Below are 22830 nucleotides of genomic sequence, written 5' to 3'. Positions count from 1 at the left end.
TAACTTACCTAACTCCCTTACCCATAACCAAAGTGAAAAAGCAATACAAATAAAATGGCATCTAACCCCCTACATCCCTTAATATGGTCACATTATATACAAGAATAATTACAAGCTTATTTAAGAAGTATCAGGTTGACAAGTTAGAATCGTAATCCAAGGAGTAGTTAAACAGGCAATAGTCAGATATAGGAGATAACCAGCAGTAGTTACATTCAACAAACACTCAAAGTTTCACCAAACACTATCTCTAAACACTATCTCTTTGGGCACAACACTTCAATCACATTTTCACTAAACACTATCTCTCTGGCATGACACTCTTAATTAAATAATAGTGAAACGAACAAAGCTGAAGAGAAACACAATTAAAAAAGGTACGACCGCAAAGTACAAAGGCATAAAGCACAAAGTCAGCGAGGCTCAAAGGCAACCATGGTGTGTCAGGGGCGGTCCTTATATCCAGGTCAGGTGCATAGCTGGTCCAATCACAGTCTTCCACAGATTAACAGAGGCAACGCCCATCTGAAACACACGCTTGTGTACACACAAAGAGAAGGCAAGCAGGACACACCCACACACAAGGACAATTGATACAAACACACAAAATATCTCAGGATCCTAACACCCCCACCCATAAAATAAAACATTCTGTTTTACTGGTTGACACGGGACAGTGAGTCAGCAATGACATTTTCGATACCTTTTTTATGACAAATTCTCATATTGTAGCTTTGACAAATCAGAGACCATCGCATTAACCGATGATTGCTATTAGACATTTGTTGGAGAAACGTAAGAGGATTATGATCAGTGAAAATGGTAACAGGTTGTACACTCGAACCAATATACACTTCAAAGTGTTGCAAGGCGAGAATTAATGCAAGAGCCTCTTTCTCTATCGTACTGTAGTTCATTTGATGTTTGAGAAACTTTTTCGAGAAGAAACTGATCGGATGATTCAAATCATCTTCACCGGTCTGCAATAAAACCGCACCGACACCAGTACCGCTAGCATCAACTTCTATCAGGAACGGTTTTTCAAAACGGGGGGCAACAAGTACAGGAGCACTACAGAGCAGAGTTTTCAACACTTCAAAAGCGGATTGACACTCAGAAGTCCACTTGAAAGAGACCGCTTTACGCAGTAATTCCGTAAGAGGACTGGCTACAGATGAGAAGTTCTTACAAAAACAGCGATAATAACCCGTCATTCCAAGAAATCGACGGAGATCTCTTCTATTATTCGGGATGGGAAAATCAAGAACAGCTTGAATCTTTGAGTTCAAAGGGCAAATCTGACCGCTACCGACCTCCTTACCCAAATATGTGACAGTAGCACAACCAAATTCGCACTTAGCCAGATTCAAGGTAAGATTAGCATCTCTAAGGCGTTTGAAGACTTCCTCTAAAATTTTAAGATGTTCTCCCCAAGTGCTAGCATGACACACAACATCATCTAAATAAACCTCACAATTAGATAAGTTGGATAACACAATAGACATTAACCGCTGAAAGGTGGCTCCAGCATTTCGAAGGCCAAAAGGCATGACCCGGTATTGTAGAAATACTTCAGGGGTGGCGAAGGCAGAAATTTCAGACGCTCGCTCTGTGAGCGGCACCTGCCAATAACCTTTCAGCAGGTCGAGTTTAGTCACAAATTTGGCATTACCCACACGATCTACACAATCTTCCATTCGTGGAAGTGGAAAGGAGTCAGCCTTAGTTAACGCATTAACTTTTCTGTAATCTGTACAGAACCTTGAAGTACCGTCGGGCTTGGGGACAAGAAGACATGGTGAACACCATGGACTAGAACTAGGGGCTGCCAGGTTGTGTTTAAGTAAATACTGAGTTTCTTGCTTCATCAGTTCTTTCTTAAGTGGATTTACTCGATAAGCACTTTGTTTAACAGGCGCATGTGAACCAACATCAATGTCATGTTTTAGCACGTGAGTAGTCGTAGGCGAGTCACTGAACAAAGTCGGATACCTCTTTACCAAATTTAGAATGTCAGCTTGGGCAGATAAAGACAGGTGTGACAATTTTGTTGCAAAGTTTAACAGAGTTTCTGAATTGGGCAACCGAGCGGTTGAGAATGCAGCACTGTTCATCTTCAAACCATCAATTTCTGGTGAATATTCTGAGGGTGATACATTTACTGGAGCGACAATGACAACAGGGATCTTAGTCTCAGAGTTAGAGCGAGTCACATATGCCTTCAGCATATTGATATGACAGACGCGTGACTTTTTCTTACGATTTGGGGTGTCAACAACATAATCAGTGACACTCAGTTTCTCTTTAATATCATAGGGCCCAGTAAATTTAGCCTTAAGTGCCAAACCAGGCACAGGAAGTAAAACGAGAACTTTCTCTCCAATTTGGAATGAGCGCTGTACAGCTTTTTGATCGTAACGAGTTTTCATTTGGTCTTGGACAGAATCAAGAGAGCGTTTTGCCAGCTTCCAAACTTTATGAAGTCGCTCACGAAACGAGCTAATGTAATCTAGGACATTCGTTGTGAGAGACGGACGATCGGAGGAAAGGATCTGCTCCTGCAAAATTTTCAAGGGTCCACGCACGGTGTGCCCAAAGATCAATTCAGCAGGACTGAAACCGAGAGAAGCTTGTGTCGTGGTACGAATTGCGAACAACAATAGTGGGATTTCCTCATCCCATTCTTTCTGTTGATCAACGCAGAAAGTTCGGAGCATGGACTTGAGAGTTTGATGAAATCTTTCGATTGCCCCCTGTGACTGAGGGTGATAGGCACTAGATACCTGATGTTTGATGTTTAATTTTTTTATTACTTTGGTGAACACTTTAGACATAAAATTGGTTCCTTGATCGGACTGAATGTATTTCGGTACGCCAAAAGTGGTACAGAATTTAACGATTGCTTTGACAACTCCATGAGCTTTAAGAGAGCGTAGTGGTATCGCTTCAGGATACCTGGTCGACGTACACATTAATGTCAACAAGTAGGAATTTCCAGATTTTGTTTTGGGTAATGGCCCAACGCAATCAATCAAAATACGCTCGAATGGTTCACCAAGCACAGGTATCGGCCTCAATGGAGCTGGAGGAATGACTTGATTGGGTTTACCGGATAACTGACACGCATGACAAGATTGACAGAATTTAGAAACGTCTGATTTCATGGAAGGCCAAAAGAAATGTTTCAACAGATTATCATACGTTTTTCGAACTCCTACATGACCAGAAAGTTCATGGTCATGTGCCACACTTAACACTTGTTCGCGGTAGGGTTTTGGAACGACAACTTGAACAACAGTGCCCCAGTCATCCTTAGCATGACCTGGAGACCACTTACGCATGAGAACGCCGTCTTCAAAGAAGTAACCCACTGGACACTCTGGCAAAACGGTCGGCTCAACAACAGCTGCAACACAGTGACACAAAGTTTGATCAGCACGTTGTGCCTCAATTAACTTAGTTTTTCCAAATGGGAAGTCAACATTGGGAAGTGCACACATTTTTAACTCAACTGCATCAACTTTTTCCTCTGTCTCAACAGAATTATCAGCACACAAAAAGGTTTTTGACAGATCGACAGAGTCTTTAGATTTCTGAGCTTGAGCTCGAGTCACTACACACGTACTAAATACATTAGGAAATTCTTTATGTAATGCATCTTCATTGTGCGCATCAGGAACGTCTATCACTTCTGGCAAACAGAAAACTTTATCACCGGCCAGATCGTTTCCTAAAATGAGCGATACACCTTTAACAGGTAATTCAGCCCGAACTGCCAGTTTAACGTTCCCTGAAATAATCCCAGAACGTAAATAAACATTGTGCAAAGGAACTTTAACTACAGTGAGATCAATGCCCTGCACTAGCACACTGGAACCACAGTTTGAATGTTCAGAAAAAGGCAACACACTCTCTAAAATAAAGGATTGCGCAGCGCCAGTATCACGGAGCATACAAACGCGTTTTGTTTCAGAGTCTGCTTCGTTAAACGACACAACACCATCAAAAATGAACGGCTTAAAAGCAGATTCAGCGGCCGTTTCCAGAGATACCGGCTCGGGGGAAAAGACATGTCGCTCAACTAACGCAACGCTTTTGGAAGTGTTCGCTTTCTTGCCAGCTTTACGTTTCAGAACGGGGCAGGCGGAAATGAGATGTCCCACCTCATGACAGTAAAAACATTCACGGTTTTCAGTAGAATCTACTCTCAAAACATTCTTAGGTGCCACTGGAGCATCCTTAGAACTGCGAACACGATCAGGGAAATTACGTTTTGTGGGTGAAAACACTACTCTGTGTGTAAGTACGAACTCGTCTGAAAAAACTGCAGCGGCAGAAAGAGAGGACACTTTCTGCTCATTTAAGTAAACCACGATTTTCTCTGGTAAACAATTCTTAAACTCCTCTAAAAGTATTAGTTCTTTAAGCTGCTCAAACGTGACTATTTTATTTGCGGCGCACCACTTCTCAAACAAACTTGCTTTGTCTCTAGCGAACTCAACATATGTTTGACTAGGGGTTTTCACATGATTACGGAACTTTTGCCGATATGCTTCGGGGACTAATTCATACGCACGCAAAACGGCATTTTTCATTACTTCATAGTCCAAGCTCTGTTCAAGCGTTAACGCTGAACAGACTTCTTGGGCTTTACCCACTAGTTTACATTGTAACAACAGCGGCCAAACATTCCGCGGCCATTTCAACGTGCCGGCGATTCTCTCAAACACAGTGAAATAAGTGTCAACCTCGGTCTCTCGAAAAAGTGGGACAAGTGATATTTGACGACTAATATCAAATTCAGGTTGACTTACTTGTGGGTTGCGTCGAGGTGCAGGAATAGGACTCGGAGTGGAAGCAATCATGGGTGATGGCACATTCACGTTCATGCCAGGCGCATCAACAGCTGAGAGGTGAACAGGTGATTTAGTTTTGAGCTCCAGCTCCAGCTCCTTGAGCTTGATATCTCGCTTGGTTTCAAGCTCAACTGTGCGTACATGCAACAGCTGACTCTCATAACGCTGTCTGCCCAGCTCCACCTCTAACTCCTTCAATCTGATCGCCAGTAAAGGATCTCGCGGAGAAACTAGGTCGACGGGATCTATGCTGGCCAGCTCCTCAAGTTTGGGTTGCTCACCCTCACCCGCGAAAACTGGTAACTGAAATGCAACACCCGCCGACTCACTCCGTTCTGGCAAAACTCCGTGCTCCATCAAGTGTCTATGAATTACCTCCTTAATCTCCTGTTTCACTGCACCACGAGGAACTGTGATTTGATAAAAAATCCGCAATCATGAACAGATCATCTTTACGGCAAATATCTAACTGTTCAGACGTAGGCTGAATCGCAAATTTTTCTAGTGCAAACTTTAAAGACATTCCGAATTCCCTCCCCCTTAAAGTGAAAACCACTAGCCAAACAACAATATACAAAGCAAATTTCATGAGTCTTTCTCTAACACGCAATGACGAAACTCCAATTGGTTTTTACAATAAATTTTTTTTTTTTAAGACGAGCCCCCAATTTCTGTTACGACCTCTAGGGGTCAGCCGCAACAGGAAAAGGAAGAGAGTCACACTACCAGAGAGATGACTTGTAATATGAATTTTATTGACCATGAAGGGTTAGCGTCAGGGGCAGACAAGGTCAAAATAACAAACAAAACAATCTTCTTTTTATAATCTAAATGACCTTAAACAAAATAAAAAAAATGAAAATACAGTTTAACTTACCTAACTCCCTTACCCATAACCAAAGTGAAAAAGCAATACAAATAAAATGGCATCTAACCCCCTACATCCCTTAATATGGTCACATTATATACAAGAATAATTACAAGCTTATTTAAGAAGTATCAGGTTGACAAGTTAGAATCGTAATCCAAGGAGTAGTTAAACAGGCAATAGTCAGATATAGGAGATAACCAGCAGTAGTTACATTCAACAAACACTCAAAGTTTCACCAAACACTATCTCTAAACACTATCTCTTTGGGCACAACACTTCAATCACATTTTCACTAAACACTATCTCTCTGGCATGACACTCTTAATTAAATAATAGTGAAACGAACAAAGCTGAAGAGAAACACAATTAAAAAAGGTACGACCGCAAAGTACAAAGGCATAAAGCACAAAGTCAGCGAGGCTCAAAGGCAACCATGGTGTGTCAGGGGCGGTCCTTATATCCAGGTCAGGTGCATAGCTGGTCCAATCACAGTCTTCCACAGATTAACAGAGGCAACGCCCATCTGAAACACACGCTTGTGTACACACAAAGAGAAGGCAAGCAGGACACACCCACACACAAGGACAATTGATACAAACACACAAAATATCTCAGGATCCTAACACCATACATATATTCAGATATGATTAAAAGTAATAAGGGTTAAACATCATTGGTTGATGCATGTCGTAGCCATTTTCTGTGCCAGTTTGAAAGTGCAAAAGAATTTGGTCTAATGCTTACCGGCACTTAAAGTGGTTGTATGGATTTAGAAGGCATCAGAATAGCACATAAAGGGGCAGTCATACTACACTTTTCATTCCTTTGACTTTCATCCACACTCAAGTGAATTTGGGACGGGGAAACACAAGCTTATGTGAATTCCAAAGCATTGCAAAGTTCAAGTTTGGTGAACGCTGACTAATTCTTATCATGTGAAGACGTGTAACCAATAGAAGATTGAAAGTCTAGTGTCAAAAATATCTTCATTTTTGTTCCGAAGATGAACGAAAGTCTTAAGGGTTTGGAAAAACATGAGGGTGAGTTATTAATGACAGAATTTCATTTTTGGGTGACCTAACCCTTTAAGTCAGTTGGACTACTTTTATAGTGCTTTTTTTGGCACTTTTGGAGTTAGACCCATGTTCTTTTTCACGTTCACAGTATTGAAAATAGGAGCATGGATATTCTGCCTTTTTTCTTCTTTTTGTGTCCCACAGATCAAACAATCATTCCTTAAATTATTTTAGCAGTTGTGCTAATTTAGACTGTTTCTGTTTTGCCCTCAGAATTACCACGTGAGTTTCCCATTGCAATAAGCTCTAAGCAGGTGCGGGAGGTCTTGAGAAGCGAAGTGTCCAAATCAGTGCCAGTGACCAACCAGGCAACCGCTATGGAGACCAAGTGCAGCCAAGTGTCTGCTGTCTGCCAACGGCTAAATGAAGGAGATATTTACCAGCAACCAGCAGAAGAAGCCATCCAAATCGATTCATCAAAACCAGGTTCGCTTTGAGTAACTGGTGATAACAATGAATTAGACATTTTCCATATATTTAAAGAAGTGATTCTCACGATGACCACTTTGTTTGTACTGTCCAGCCTCCCCTCAGTCCACACTGAGGTCAATCATGAAGAGAAAGGCTGATGGGGAACCTGGCTCTCCGTCCACTAAAAAGAACCTGCAGTTCATAGGAGTCAATGGGGGGTAAATATAAAATTATGTTTATTAAATAAACAATAAGATATGTTGCAGTTGTTTTAACAGTATTAGCATTGAACTATCTATTGCTCTACATCACATTTTGTGACAATCAGAAGAACGAAATGGCTCTGTAAAATGAAAAGAACAACCACTTTCCCCCTTTAATAATAAACATAACGAGTGACATCGTTGTTTTCATTTATGAGCAACCTATACATATCTATTAACATCTCAAGTAATGTGTTTTAGGGTTTCATGACCCTTTAAGGAGAATATTTCTCAAACATTTTGGTTAAGGTTTTTTTTTTTCTCCGCATTCAGACTCAATTCAAATTTTTTGTGGATAATTTAATGTGGATGTGCTAATTACTCATGGTTTTTGGAAAACTTTAAACTTTTTAAGAAGTTTTAGATTAAACTAAAAAACAAAAATGTGTCATTTGCAAAGTACTTCGAATCTATTATTTTGCTGCCTTGCAACACTTTTGCTTCCATCAGGAACTACACATCTAGTTTAGATGATCCATTTAGGATCCGTTTCATAAGATCAGAGGGTTTTACGTGAGTATTTTGCCGCAATCTAGAAAAAAAACATCACTATTGTGCTCTGCAGGTACGAATCGACATCCTCTGAAGAGAGTAGCTCGGAAAGTTCAGAAGATGAGAGTGATGCAAGCGAATACCACGAGGCTACAGAGAAACTGCCGGATTCTGCGGCACAGCCATCTCAGGTGACCTCCTGCATCCTGCAGCCCACCTCTCAGACAGCAGATGCTCAAACACCTCAGCAAAGCACTGCCCAGCCACCAGCCAATCACACTGCAGCACAGCAAAGCACCAGCCAATCACATGCCACGGATGCAGCTACCCAGCAACAGGTCACCCAGTCACCAGCAGCAGAGGCAGACATACAGCACTGTGTGAGCCAATCGCCAGTGACCGCCACTGCTCATCCGGAGGGTGTCGTTCAGTCCACAGAGTTCAAATGCGTTTTTCAAGCGCATACCTCTGAAAGCACTGCCGTTTCTCTTGAACAAAACTCTGTCCAGTTATCGTCCACCAGCATTGCAGCGCAGCAATCCAAAGCCACTGATTCAAATGTCCAGCCAGAAGTTTCAGACCTCGCTGCTCAACAGACGACAACTCAGTCACAATCCACCGGTGCCAAACCTCAGCATGATGTTAGCCAATCAGAAACCGCTGACCTCACCTCCCAACAAGGAGCAACGCATTCACAATCTACTGATGCCTCAGCAAAACAGGACATAGCCATATCCTCCGCCACTGATACAGCAGCAAACACAAGCACCACCCCCACTAATAAACAAGCAAGCAGGTAGTTTGACGCAAATCGGTGACACAAGCTATTATGAGATTCACTGTTGATTTATATTAGTTGGCAAGCATTTTCTCCTTGTTTTCAGGCTGGAATTGAGTGGCAGTCTCATGATGGCCCTCCACACCTTGCAGAAGGCCCTCAGCGAACCAAATGCATTTAGCCATCAAGACGCGGTATGTTCGTCAGTTGTGTTTTTATGATTATAAATGACGGATGCCATAGTTCATATCTCTATATTTAAGGTTGTTTTAAAAGTTTGGAAGTTAAGTATGTCATTATTTTGCTTAGAAACTTTCTGATTTCTACAACGTGGAAAAACGTGGACGGAATCGCAGAATCCAGTCATAAAATGGAATTTACAGTATAACGTGGAATGTCACAGGATATGGCAAATTTTTTATGAATTAAGATTGTCATATCATATATACACACAGAAGCTCAAAGGTCTTCACGACAACCCCCTCAAAATCTAAATTTGGTTTAACTTGAAGAGAATGTGGCAGAAGTACATTACTACTGTACAGTAGAATGTGCTAATCAGTGTAATAATAATAATACTTCTTTTTTTAAATGTTATTTTTTAAGGAATATCACACAATTATAGTCCCTGTTTTCATTTGAACAGTAAAGCTCTTTTATGCAGCACTTTGTTTGGCAAAAAGGAATTAAGTTTTCAATTAATTTAAATTTTAAACGATTAATTGAATTATGCCTTCATTTTATTAATACCTTTTTCTGCTAATAAATTTGTATTAAATATAAATCCAGAAAAATTCAAATCAATTCAATTGATTAGACATGCTTTTTGTTTATTAAAATGTAATGAAACCAGAAAAATATAGAAACGGGGAAAATAAAACTGAATTTTGGAAAAAATCATAAAGAAATCATTTCATAGGGCCCTAGTATTTGCAATATCTCCAACTGCATCATTTCCATTGTGCTCTGTGATGCTTTTAAAATATTAGGCAAACATCACTATTGTTATTGCTCATTTTACAGTACTTCCCACCTAAAGCCTTGCCATAGACCACGTCCCACACTCTTTGTGCGACAGGCATAAATAATATCTTAAAAATAAACTTGGGATCAGAATATCATACAGACTTGAGGCAATACCTGGGCAGTTGTAATTCCAGCTCCGACATTGTGGTGGCAAAGTGTGCATGGACAAGCACCACTCACAATTTCTAAAGAAAATCCCAAAAAAATCAAGTTATTTTTGCAATTCCATTTGGGTGCTGCAGAAATTACACACTTCACCTTTAAAATAGTTATTCAATTCCATTGATAGAACAGGGCATTAAAAGCCGTTTGTGTCTTGTCTTGTGTTGACAGAGGACGGCCTACACCAGCGTGCTGCAGGAGTGGCTCAGAGTGTCCTGTCATAAGGCTGCTGACACTGCAGTTGTCAAGGCATACATGGACACCTTTGCCTCCATTTCCCCGCAGCTACTGGAGTTTGTCATCAACATGGCTGACGGCAATGGAAACACAGCTCTGCACTACACTGTCTCTCACTCCAACTTCCCTGTAGTTAATCTGCTGCTGGGAACTGGTGAGTGACGCTCCTCACATCTCCGAGCAATGCTCACTGCTGCTGACACACTGTTTTCGTACGTGCTTTGTCACATTGCGTCTTTTCTCTCCCTAGGTAGTGGATCTGTAGTTCCCAGCATGCTTTGCATTAGGAGAGTGAATTTAGGGATTAGGTGTCATTTTAAGTGTTTTTCAGTAAAGGGAAAGACATGTTAGTGTTTGATGTCAGTTATGCTGGACGTTTAGCAGAGTTTCTGTAATGTGCTGAAGAGTGGCTCTTGTGCTGAGACTGTGGGCAGCTTTATGATTGTTGTGGGCTGAGCTTAATTGCTTCTCTCAATGAGAAATATTTGACAGTAATTAAACCTCAGTAAATTAAGAAAAATAATTAAGTTGGATCAACATAAAAAAAATGCAGTTTGACAAATGTAATAGTTAAGTTAAACATACAACAGTAAATTCATTTGACCTAAACCACCAAGTCTCTTATGCTCATCAAAGCTGCATTTAGTTGATGATAAAAAATACAGTAAAAACAGTAATATTGTGAAATAATTTTACAATTTAAAATAACGGTTTTGAATATATTTTAAAATGTAATTTATTCCTGTGATCAAAGCTAAACTTTCAGCATCATGACTCCAGTCTTCAGTTTCACATGATCCTTCAGAAAACATTCTAATATGATGCTTTGATGCTCAAGAAACATTTCTTATTAAGTTCAAAAGAACAATATGTTTTTGAAACAGAATTATGATCAATTTAATGCATCCTTGCGGAATAAAATTAATACAAATTTTTTTTTTTAAATCCTTCTGACTCCAGACTTTTGAACAGTAGTGTGCTTGTGGCCAAAAATATGTCCGTACCTTTTATTTACCATGTGACCGAGCTATATCTGTACCTCTTATTTATCAGCTGTCCTTGTTTTTGTAGGCCTCTGTAATGCTGACAAGCAGAACAAGGCTGGTTACACGGCTATCATGTTGACAGCTCTGGCTGCCTTCAACTCTGACAGTGACCTTCAAACCGTCCTCCAGCTGCTCTGCACAGGCGACGTCAATGCCAAAGCCAGCCAGGTGCGCCCTCTTCTGGTCAAACACTACACTTCAACATGTGTCCGTCACTGTGTGCTCTGTAATGTACTGATGCATGTGTGTGCGGTAGGCAGGGCAGACGGCACTGATGCTGGCGGTCAGTCATGGCAGAGGGGACATGGTGAAAGCTCTGCTGTCCTGTGGAGCCCAGGTGAACCTGCGTGATGATGACGGCTCCACAGCGCTCATGTGTGCCTGTGAACACGGTCACGTGGACATCGTGCGGCAGCTGCTGTCTGTGCCAGGCTGTGATGCCACGCTCACTGATAATGTGATTAGTTCTTTGTTTATCAAGCATAATACAATCATTTATTCAATTCTGTCTTTCTTCTTTATCTTTTTGGGCCAATTTTGCTACTTAAGTGTGGTATGCTATCAAGCATAATCCTTTATTATTTCTTAGAAAAAATAAACAATGAAGCAATTTTAATAAAATGATATATTATATATTATAAATGTATATGTTTATCTGCCAAATCAAAGTGCAACCAACATGCAGGGAAATTTGATAAGTTTCTTAACTCTTTCCCTGCCAGCTTTTTTTTAAACAAAGTTGCCAGTCAGTGCCAGCATTTTCACAAAACTTTCATGGCCCGCTGATTATTTTGTTGTATGAATATCTGAATATATAAAAAGAAATTATCGGGCCTCTGCTTTTAATAAATCAATAAAAATTCTAGCTCCATACATTATTTTTTTTAGCAACACTTGAATGTCAGTCATTTCCATTTTTAAAAACAACAACAACAACAACAACAACATTTTGAACAAAAAAACAAAAGGCTGAAAAAATTGCGTTTTTGTCAAAGACTACACCCAGATTGGATTCAGAACTATGATCAAAACACAGATGGAGTAGATCGAGTCCATCAACACCCCTAAAGCTTCAAAGTACTAAAGCTTGTCCTGGGTAACATTTGGTAGTCTTGATTTATATGCTGTTTAATGTTTGATAATCATCTTCGTTTGTTTTTGGATCTAGACTGGAGACTCTATACTCTCTCAGAAGATGTGTCATAGCGCCCCCTACCGTATAACAGTGAAAACATGGATAGCCGGGAAATTAAGTCAGTGGCAGGGAAAGAGTTATAATATCAGATAGTTCGTTTTTTGTTTTTTTGTTGTTGTTGGTAAGGCAAGGTTTGTCACAGGTTGTAAAAATTCACATGTACAACCCCCCAAAAACCTAATGATATTTATGAATTTAATAATTCATGGTATTTGGGGGGAAAAAAGCTTATATTTTTTATTTTAAAACTAATATAAATTCTATATTTTAAAATATATTTTAAAACGTTTAACTTATTCAAAGTGAAAGGAAAGTATGTTATTTTCTTTAGCTTGATGGTATATATATATATTTTTTTTAAAAATCTAATTAAACCAACATGAATTCATTTCTAAGGAACTTGCCATTTGTTTAAAACACGAGTTTTAAAAGATTTTTACTTTTTTGGAAAAACTCTACAATGAGGTTCCATTGGTTAACATTAGTTAACTGCACTAACAATGGCGGACACTTCTAAAACAGTTATTAATCTTAGTTTGTCTTAATTTCAACATTTACCAATACATTATTTAAGTCAGTGGCAGCTGGTGGGTTTTAAAATAGAGGCGGCACAATAAATTGTAGCGGTCTGGAGATCCCCTCCAAAAGGATTTTTTTTTTCTGAACTGCTTTAAAATGTGTATTTTTGGTCACTTTTAGTGAAATTAGCCTACATAAACAGCAAATCCTAGCCTATATCACCTCCAAAAATCCATCTTTCTAATTGCCGTTTAGTGAAGTGGATTGCTGTAGCCTCTGTCCAACTTAGGCATGTGGTCTTCCTTCATTTTTAATTTGCAGCTGCTGTTCGAATGGTAGCTTCGTAAATTTGTTGGCAATCAAATATTCATATCTCTGCTGTCCATAATCAAGGTAGATGGCCATTTTTTACGTCTCTGCAGTGATTGGTTAATATACCGAGAGAGGCTAGGGTATTTTTTTCTCAACACTATATTCGATGTAAGTGAAATGATGGATGGTGATATAGGCTCTTCTCTTCTCCAGCTATGGGTTTGCCTCCTCCTCCTCTTCTCTATCCCCTCAGACTCGTTCGGGGAAGAGCAGAAGTGGTTCTGACTTCAGTAATATTTTATGGCGTTACAGTGGTGAAATTAGAAACAAGAAATGCACATTCTGCGACATGAAATGAATGTGTTTTATTAACATTAAACTGTCCTTCTCCCTTTTTCAACCCACAATTTCACCCTTGCCTCTCCTGCTGAGCCACCGCTGATTAAAATCAAATATTGTATCTGTTAATATTACTTAATGAATCTATTGCTAATCATTAGTTAATTTTAGGTAATGCATTAACTAATAGGACCTTATTGTAAAGTGCTACCCCTTTTACTTTATTGCAGACACTCATATTTGTCATTAATCTTTCTATTTAGCTTGTACTAAATGTTGTGTATTTTCTGCTGCTGGTTTACAGGATGGCAGCACGGCTCTCTCCATTGCGCTGGAGGCCAGTCAGAATGACATCGCTGTGCTTCTGTATGCGCACCTCAATTTCGCTAAGCCACCTTCCCCTGTAAGTGTGCTTGCTCTGTTTTCACAGCTAATCTGCCTTGTGAAGTGAGCTGAGTCACAAAGTTTTTCCTTTTCAACAGGTGTCACCAAAGTCTCCTATTCTGGGATCTTCTCCTCCTTCCTCTGAACTGAAGTAAATGGATGCCATGAATTTGATGTCAACTCTTCCAGCTAACGTTCCTCGTCCATTCCACTGTCTCTCTCTCTCTCTCTGTGTGTGTGTGTGTGTGTGTGTGTACAGTATGTGTACCCACAATTTAGCATGTACAACTTTTATAGATATAAAAATTGTGCACTCTTAAAAAGGAAGTAGCACTTGGCACCAACGGTCCTTATCTGTTGTTTTCTGTTCCTTTTTTTAGCTGTATTTAAATGGGTGCCACTCAAATAAGAATAACAACGAGCGTTTAATAGCAATATCATTTATCTAGCTGTCCATTTGTTGACATGAAAGGAGTGTTACCATATACAGTCAAATTATAAAAGTGCATTTACTTTTACAACCATCCAGTCATAGTCAAACAGCAACTGATTACATTTATAAGAGCATTGTGCAAACAACTAAAAAAAAAACGTTTATCTTGATCAAGTGTCCTTTCACGGTTTTTACTATTGCGAAAAACACATTTTGAGTTTCCACAGCAGCTGTTTTCAGCACGATGTTTGATAGATTTTACATGGTGATTTTCAATATTTGATTATACAGTGCAGTTGTCTCACCCCACAACGGGAAACCACTTACTTCTCTAGGAGATTTGTAATACTATATTTTACAGGTAATACACTTGTGATGATATTTTAGCATTTTTACTGAATGAATTCACATGGTGAGATGTCATCCTGTTTTTAGGCTTGTGTAAATCATCTGGATGTACATGTTCCCAGTCGGTGAACATGATTTCACCAAGTACAACATTCCAATCAGCCAATCAGATTTGAGGGATATATAGGTAATGTCAAGTTTAGGCTTACAACCAGGGTTAAGGGCATGACCCTCTGATTTTAGGGATAAGTTATGGATATGTTTAGGGGTAGGGATAGGGGTAGGACTATGTTTTTGGACAGAGAAAGAAAGACATGTTCCTGGATCAACATATTTTGTTGATCCTGGTACAACATTCCTGTCCGAAAATTTAGTCCTAACCATATCCTTACCCCTAAACCTAACCCTACCCCTAACTTATCTCTAAAATCAGAGGGAAATGATGGTGAATAACACTGATGTAGAAACACCTAACCCTGGTTGTAAGCCTGAACTTGACATTAACTGTAAACTTTTATTGCAAATCTGATTGGTTGATTGGAATGGTGTTCCAGGATCAACAAAGATGTTGATCCAGGAACATGTCTTACTTGGGAAAATCACAGTGACCCGTTCTCATTACCACCCCAGGTTTGTTCACGGCTGATGCAGTATTATGGTCTATTGAGGTTGTACTTTGTTTACTCTGATTTGTGGAGGACTGCATGGTTTTGCCATTTTGTCAATGTAAAACAAATATTGAAGGTTTATTGAACAAGGGCTCTCCAAAAACAGTATTGATGAATGAATACAAAATAATGTTGCGGAGCTAATACATTCTTCTTCTTTTTTAAATATCTGTTTTCTTGCAAATTACAGTGAAGGAAATATGAAGGTACATGTATGTGAGTTTTTTTTTTTTTTTTTTTTTTTTAGTGAATGAGACCAGATGTTGTGCACATTATATATGCACATATTGGTCCTGGCTGAGCACAGATTGATTTGGCTCGGTATTGTCCACAACGAATGTAAGATGTTTTCCAAAATGAAAATAATATATATCGTCTCCAAAGTTTTAGCAAAGACTATAGAATTTTTTTTTATAGAAAAAACCACACAAGTTGTTGGATTTTAATATTTTAAATGGAAGAGCTTTGTTTAATTTGAAAGACAGATTGAACCTTTTGGTTTACCCACACATGCTTTCATATAACTAGTTTAGTACGTAATTCGTTTTATACTCTTTTGTATTTGTTTTATTTAACACTCTTTGAATATCTTTCAAAATTTGTAATATCTGTTCACAGTTTTGTATATCTTTTGGCACATTTGCCGGTCATGTACCTTTATGTAAAGTGCTCACACATTTACATTTTTTTGTTTGTTTGTTTCCCTAGTTTTGGGGGGAAATAAATTTAGATAGAAGGACGTGTGTCGCTTGGAATGGAGTATTTATTTAATGTTATAAGCGTTATGGAGCTACAGGACAATGCAGCCATTTTAAAAGAGAAATGTATCCGATGTACAGACTTTCTTTTTTTGCACGCCAGAGGGCGCAATAATACAGCGATGGTGAAACGGCTCTCAGTCCATCTGTAGGAGATGTAGCGCAGGCCTTGACACTTAACATGTCATATCAATGCCAGTATAAGAGTTATTTATCGGAATGAACACCTTTTATTAACATGGTAACGGTTTCATTATGTTCAGACACCTGCACAGTCATGTCCAACACAATTTGATCGACCTTTCTTGAACAGAATGGAACCCTTTTCCAAAAACACATTTGTAAAACATAATCCCCCGGTTTCCAGACAAGGTTTAAGATAGTCCCAGACTAAAATGCATGTTTGAGTTTTTTTAATCTGAAGGCAATTTGCACTGGAATATCTTAAAATAGGTCAGTCAGTGCCATTGTTTTGTCTCAAGATGCACACCAGTAATTTTAATCTAAGGCACGTTTATAAAAGCTACTTAAATGTCCTAATTGAACTAAGGCCTAATCCTGGCTTAATCTAAACCCTGTCTGTGAAGCAATGCTCATTAGTTTAGTCTAGACTTTACGTTAACTTTTACATGGCATAATCGAACAGAATTGTCTTCTCGCTATGTTTAGTCTACCAACTGATAAGTAAATGTTATTCATGGATAGTACAAAAACACCCCAATTGAAAATAACATATATGGCAACTACAATATTCCCAATAGTGACTCCATGCAACATCACTGGACTGAGCTGTAGGCCTATCTATTTTGTCCAGTGAACAATTAATACAAAATATGCACCATACCAGAAGAATAAAATGAAAATTACCAAAAAGCCATATAGTGTGACCAAGAAAAAGTCTCTAATAGCCTATAGTTTATTGTCATTTCTTTATTAGATAGTTTATTCCATTTTTTCTATTAGTCTGTTAATTAATGAAATTATGAGTATAGTTTCATGCCTCTTGTATTACTCCGCCTGTTTTATTTAATGAAAATAAACATTAATGTTTCAACTGTAAACAACAATAACCATATATTAACTATAATGTAGGCCTGCATACAGTGCATTTTGCAGATGAACCAAAGTATAATTTTATTTCCGGCCGATTAATCGGGTCTGCCGTCTTTTGCACACCTTCAGCACCCGAGTAACAGCATTCATCGTGAAACATCTTGCTTTCTCAGAAGTAGCATTTGCAGCATGCTTCAGCAGGAAGATATCCACGCGTGAACAAATTCATTGTAATCAAGATGCCAACCAAGGGTGGACCTCCTGCTGAACCTACTGATAAAATGTGAGTATGTTTCCAGAAGATAAGACTTGAAATCCAACCTTACCCTTTCTCTACAGCAATAGTAGTTTGGTCAAACATTAATTCCAGTGGGTTTATCACTCCCAGACAGTATTTAATTCAATGCCAGTATTGGCAACGTGAACACAAATCAATGCGCCATTCTAGAAATAAGTCATTTATTGGCTATGTGCCATCAGCACTCTTAACCCAAAAAAACACAAGCTCATAGTGGCTCAAAACATGCTTCAGCGTAGAGAATTTTATGACTATTTCTTTATTTCATGAAAACGCGTTTCAAAATATATTTTATATATTTTAACTTAGAAACCTCATATGCAAAAAATAAATGCAAAGAATGACCACAAACTCTCTTGTGCAGAAGAAGTGTGCTGGCTTAGAATGTGCACTTCAGATTCTAAAAGTATAAAAACTACTTGCAAATATAATATTAAATAATTGTACTTAAATGGAGTACACTCTCATTGTGACTATTTCTTATGAAGTCCACGGTATAGTTGTCAAAATGTAGTGCACAACAAAAAAAAATACAAAATATGGGAAAATAACACAAATAATACTCTTTTTTATAGTTATTTTCAACACTTTAAAAGTGTTTCATGGGGTCCACTCCCAGTTGAGTTTTAACACTTTTGAAAGTGTAATAGAGTCCATATTGACCCATATTGAGTTAAAATTAAAATGTAATTATACCCAACAAACTCTAAACAGAGTAAAATACATTTTATATTGGTGTTTTATACTCTAATAGTGTTCTTTGTTTCAACACTGTATAGGGTGCAACTATGGTAAATGTAAAGACGACAACCTATTACTTGTAGCGGAAAAAAAAAAACGTTTTATTTTCAAACGTGCACCGTGCTCGTGCAACATACTAAGTATGGTCTATCATTCTCATGAGACAATGTTTTATCAAAGGGTTTAAAATATATCATCTGATCAATGCATAAATTACAGAAAATGTGTCAATGTGAGCATTTTGTTTATCAGTGTACATCAAAATACAATGTATTAACACCACAGGCAATAAAAAGCTAATCATGATGTTTTGATAATCTTTTGTCATGCTTTAAAGAAGTACACTTATTTTGATAGCATACTAAAGCACATGTAAAGTATTGGATTTAGTGTTATTTGACATGAAGTTAATATATTTTAAATGTAATATATTGCAACTTTATCATTACAAATATAGGCCTATTAATAATATACAGGGTGGGCCATTTATATGGATACACCGTAATAACATGGGAATGGTTGGTGGTATTAAAGTCCTGTTTGTGGACTTCTAAATGGCCACCATGGTCACCACCCATCTTGAGGAGTTTGCCCCCTCACATATACTAATGTGCCACAAACAGGACTTTAATATCACCAACCATTCCCATGTTATTACGGTGTATCCATATAAATGGCCCACCCTGTATATATGAATAATTATACATTTTAGTACATGCCATACAAGTTTCCATAAAATGTCATTTACTTGTCAGGTCACTTATATATCAAAGACAATATAATTTTGAAATTGCGCAGGCTATAATAATGTGCTTAAGTGGGTCAAAAGCACTTGTAAGTAATTGATAGTTTAAGTCAAGCCTTCAGTTCACAAGAATCAAACAATGTCCCTGTTAATGAAGCCCTTGTGGGGCTTCCTATAGAGTTAGAATCATAAAAACACGAAATGCTCACTTGATTCACACTAAAACAGCTGTTTTGCTTATCAAGATTCAAGAGATGTTTTCCCACTGGTCTGCTTGGGAGGTGGAGTCAAAAATTGCGTTCAAAACAATGCCCTTCTCTGCTTTAAAAAGCCCTGCCAAGAACCACAGATTGCTTGAGTTGTTGTTTTTTGGCAGCCTGTTCACAGCTAATCGAGTAACCATGAGTCTCACTGCAAAGGACAAATTGGCGGTCAAGACCTTCTTTGACAAAGTTGCTCCTAAGGCTGAGGAGATTGGCAACGAGACTCTGTCCAGGTAATGTGAAATGTGCATAAATGAGCGGACATTTATAGCATAAGCTGCTATTATAGACAATCTATCTCATTATTATTATTTGTTTTAATCCTTTCAGGACTCTGTTCGTTTACCCTCAAACGAAGACGTACTTCGCCCACTGGGCAGACCTGAGCCCTGGCTCTCCTCAGGTGAAGAAACATGGACTGACAGTAGTGAATGGTGTCCTGAACGCTGTGGGGCTGATAGATGATCTCAAGGGTGGTCTGCTCACCCTCAGCGAGCTCCATGCCTTCATGCTTCGCGTGGACCCCGCTAACTTTAAGGTTCGTTTTGCTGAAAACATTTGTCAGAGGATCTCATTTCATTTCCAATTTCTATAAAACACAGTCTACATTTGTTATATGTTTTTATGTTTTATTTTATTCCCCCAGATCATTAATCACAATCTCCTCGTGGCGCTCGCGCTGATGTTTCCTGATGACTTCACTCCTGAGGTGCATGTTTCTGTGGATAAGTTCCTCGCTCTGCTCAGCCTGGCTCTGTCCGAGAAGTACCGCTAAAGTCGACGCTGCTTTCATCTCCGACGCGACACTTTATTCGCCTTAATGAGAATGAAAAAAAAAGAATAAAAATGAAATGTATGAAATCAAGCTCTCTCTTTTCGTTTCTGCACACAAAAACATACCACTGATCTGATGTGTAGGCCTACACTGTGAAAATGTATTTTCATGATTATTATGATTGTTATCACAACTTAATTTCTTTTGTCAAATCATCTTAGAAAATGAATGTGGTTCAGATAACATAGTTTATGTTTAAACCAATGTACTTCATTGTGTTATCGCAGATTATTTATTTCAATGAAAATTTTAAGATAACCAAGTTACTTTTTTTAATGTTAAACCAACAATTAGTTTTACAGTGCCACTTGGATTTTTTTTTATTAAAAAAATATTTGACTTGACAACTAACAGTTTTAAAATAAGAACTAAGGTGTTTGTTTTTAACTGCAGTTATTTATATTTGCAAATCAAACCCGTAATATAGTGAAGTTAGGCTATATTTATTTGATTATTTATGACAAAACACTGATAATCCATCTCAACCCAAAATATATTTTAGCAGTTCAAGACGCTCTGATCTCCTAAATGGATAATCTAAACTAGATGTGTAATTCCTGATGGAAGCAAAAGTGTTGCAAGGCAGCAAAATAATAGATTCGAAGTACTTTGCAAATGACACATTTTTGTTTTTTAGTTTAATTATTATAAAATGCTGAGACATTTTGTATCTTATTTTATGAAGATGTTTCAGAAATTTCATATAAAACATGAATAAATGAAAAGAATGACCACACATATTATTAATTATTGGTGTACTGATGGGATATTTGTTTGTAACGACCCTAAAAGTTCGATGAAACCATCAAAACATGAGGAAAATATTTATACTTTTTAAATATGACGGAAGAACAAAACTCTAAACTCCTTTAAGGTATTTATCTGACAAAATTATTTGGGAAAAAGAGGCTACAGCTACAGGTTTTATTTTATGCACAAAAAAAGTACATAGAAAAACGTTCACATGAAAACATTGACATAATCAGTTATAAATATTTCGTTGGTTCTCTCTTGATTTTGCATGCGTTTCATTTATTTGAATGACAGAAGGTCAAAAAGTGGCCAAAAGTGACGGAAATTAAGAAATGATTAAACAATGTTCTTAATGAAGGATTGTTCTGTAGTTTCCTGTATCTTGAGTATGAATAATAGGCCTACTGTACATGAATAGTGTTTTTTATGTACATTTTGAGCACAAATGGCCCATAAACAATAAATAAACGCATGACACGTGTAACTTTTGAGATTATGGCGCCTTTTTGCATTTTTAGTGTTACGAAGGGCGGGGAAACGGTTTCTTTACTAAATTACGCAGGCTTACTGTGCCGGGACTGTAAGAGATTCAAGCATTGTTATCAGATATTCTGAAAGCCTTACATAGCACCTCTCCGGAACAGCCGCTGACACAAGCCAAATGCACAGTTCTGGAACCAACCATCTGTCACGACAGGTAAAATTTGATAACTTTCTCTTTTTTTGAAAACAGGATGCTACATGTGATTACACAGAGTATCCAATCGTGCATTTGATTTAATTCTAGCTTTTCATTCTAGCAAATATGGTCGAGACTGTTAAGGTGAATTGTATTATTTAATTTAAATACATTTAAATAAATTATTCAGTAGGCCTATGTGTTTTCAAGTCAATTTCAACGATTGAGTCCGATTTATATAAACATGGACAATCTTTTTAGGAGTTCAGCTCAATAAAATGAAGAATACGCGTGTTTACCTCTGAGCTCTTCACAGGATCTCAATATAGTCTCGGCAGTATTTGGCCTGGCTGTATGTATATTATTATGGCAGCAGCTGAGAGTGACTGATAGGATCAGACAGGTTGTGTGTGGCGCTGTCCAGTGCTGAAACCAGCAGGTCGGAGATAAATGGACGTCAATCACTATGGTCATAATCAAGTGAAATATATTTCCCTCTGTGAGATAGCCTTCCAAACAGATGCTCATAATCAACTAAATGAACACAGAACTAAACATATGGACAACAACACTTCATGCAAATTTAGTTGTCTTATTTAAGCATAAACACCAGTGATCAAAGTTGTGTAACCCAGTACATTCATTTGGGTCACTAGTATTTATAACTATCACATCGCTATGAAACTAATAGTAAGTGAAGAATAAGAAATAAAAAGTATTTATTTTATTATAAATAATTCAAAGAATAGAAAAAAGTTTCTGAATTCATTTCTGATTCGTGAGGTGAAAGGTTAGCTCCGCCCTCGTTTGAGAAAAAGTTTCCAGAAAGATCGGGTATCAAGCTGAGACGAGACCAGAGATAAGAGAGATTGTGAACGACACGAGAGTGATATTAAATCGATTGAGTGAGTTAAGAAAGGATAAACAGTGATAATTTAGCAATAAATTATTAACAAGCACAGTAGATTTATGAGGTATTAGTTATTTAGAGAGCTCGCGTGTGAGAAGTGCCTCGTGAAAACTGAACGTGCCGTGCAGAAACCATACTGAAGAGATAGGAGAAATTTTCGAATCTTTCCTTTGGAAAATTGCTTTTCTTTTGTTCCTTGATCTATATTTATCCTTGGCCGGGGTTTTTATTTTATTTTTATTTTTTTTGTATATTTTTTCTATCCTTTGATCTAAATTCTCTGTTGAGAGTTCCTGAATTGCTGCTGAGATTCCGAGATTTCTGTCCAGCTGTGGATTTCCTATCCCTGGTTGGACTGGCGAGCCATCCCATCATTTCG

At 38.1% G+C, this 22830-nt stretch overlaps 2 protein-coding genes across 4 annotated transcripts in view; both read left to right on the top strand.

The window, feature by feature from the left end:
- kank2 (KN motif and ankyrin repeat domains 2) overlaps positions 1 to 16159 on the top strand; it is a 32616-nt gene extending 16457 nt beyond the window's left edge. For all 3 annotated transcript variants that reach the window (XM_079887025.1, XM_079887026.1, XM_079887027.1), the window contains 9 exons: positions 7017 to 7229; positions 7327 to 7432; positions 8043 to 8765; positions 8854 to 8941; positions 10107 to 10326; positions 11244 to 11386; positions 11475 to 11675; positions 13888 to 13986; positions 14066 to 16159. In XM_079887025.1, coding sequence (XP_079743151.1) covers positions 7017 to 7229; positions 7327 to 7432; positions 8043 to 8765; positions 8854 to 8941; positions 10107 to 10326; positions 11244 to 11386; positions 11475 to 11675; positions 13888 to 13986; positions 14066 to 14122 — 1850 coding nt within the window. In that variant the 3' untranslated portion in view covers positions 14123 to 16159. The remainder of the gene's footprint in view (positions 1 to 7016; positions 7230 to 7326; positions 7433 to 8042; positions 8766 to 8853; positions 8942 to 10106; positions 10327 to 11243; positions 11387 to 11474; positions 11676 to 13887; positions 13987 to 14065) is intronic.
- A 1222-nt stretch (positions 16160 to 17381) lies between these two features.
- Positions 17382 to 20073, top strand: hbae3 (hemoglobin alpha embryonic-3). The gene is made up of 4 exons (XM_079887497.1): positions 17382 to 17510; positions 19388 to 19507; positions 19605 to 19812; positions 19921 to 20073. Exons 1-4 carry the CDS (start codon positions 17467 to 17469, stop codon positions 20047 to 20049), a joined length of 501 nt encoding a protein of 166 aa, XP_079743623.1. The 5' UTR covers positions 17382 to 17466; the 3' UTR covers positions 20050 to 20073.
- Positions 20074 to 22830: the final 2757 nt, after the last annotated feature.

This window comes from Squalius cephalus, assembly GCF_949319135.1.
Source record: "Squalius cephalus genome assembly, chromosome: 1".
Classification (NCBI taxonomy): domain Eukaryota; kingdom Metazoa; phylum Chordata; class Actinopteri; order Cypriniformes; family Leuciscidae; genus Squalius; species Squalius cephalus.
The sequence above is the reverse complement of the archived record's forward strand: the minus strand, read 5'-3'. Positions and strand labels throughout refer to the sequence as shown.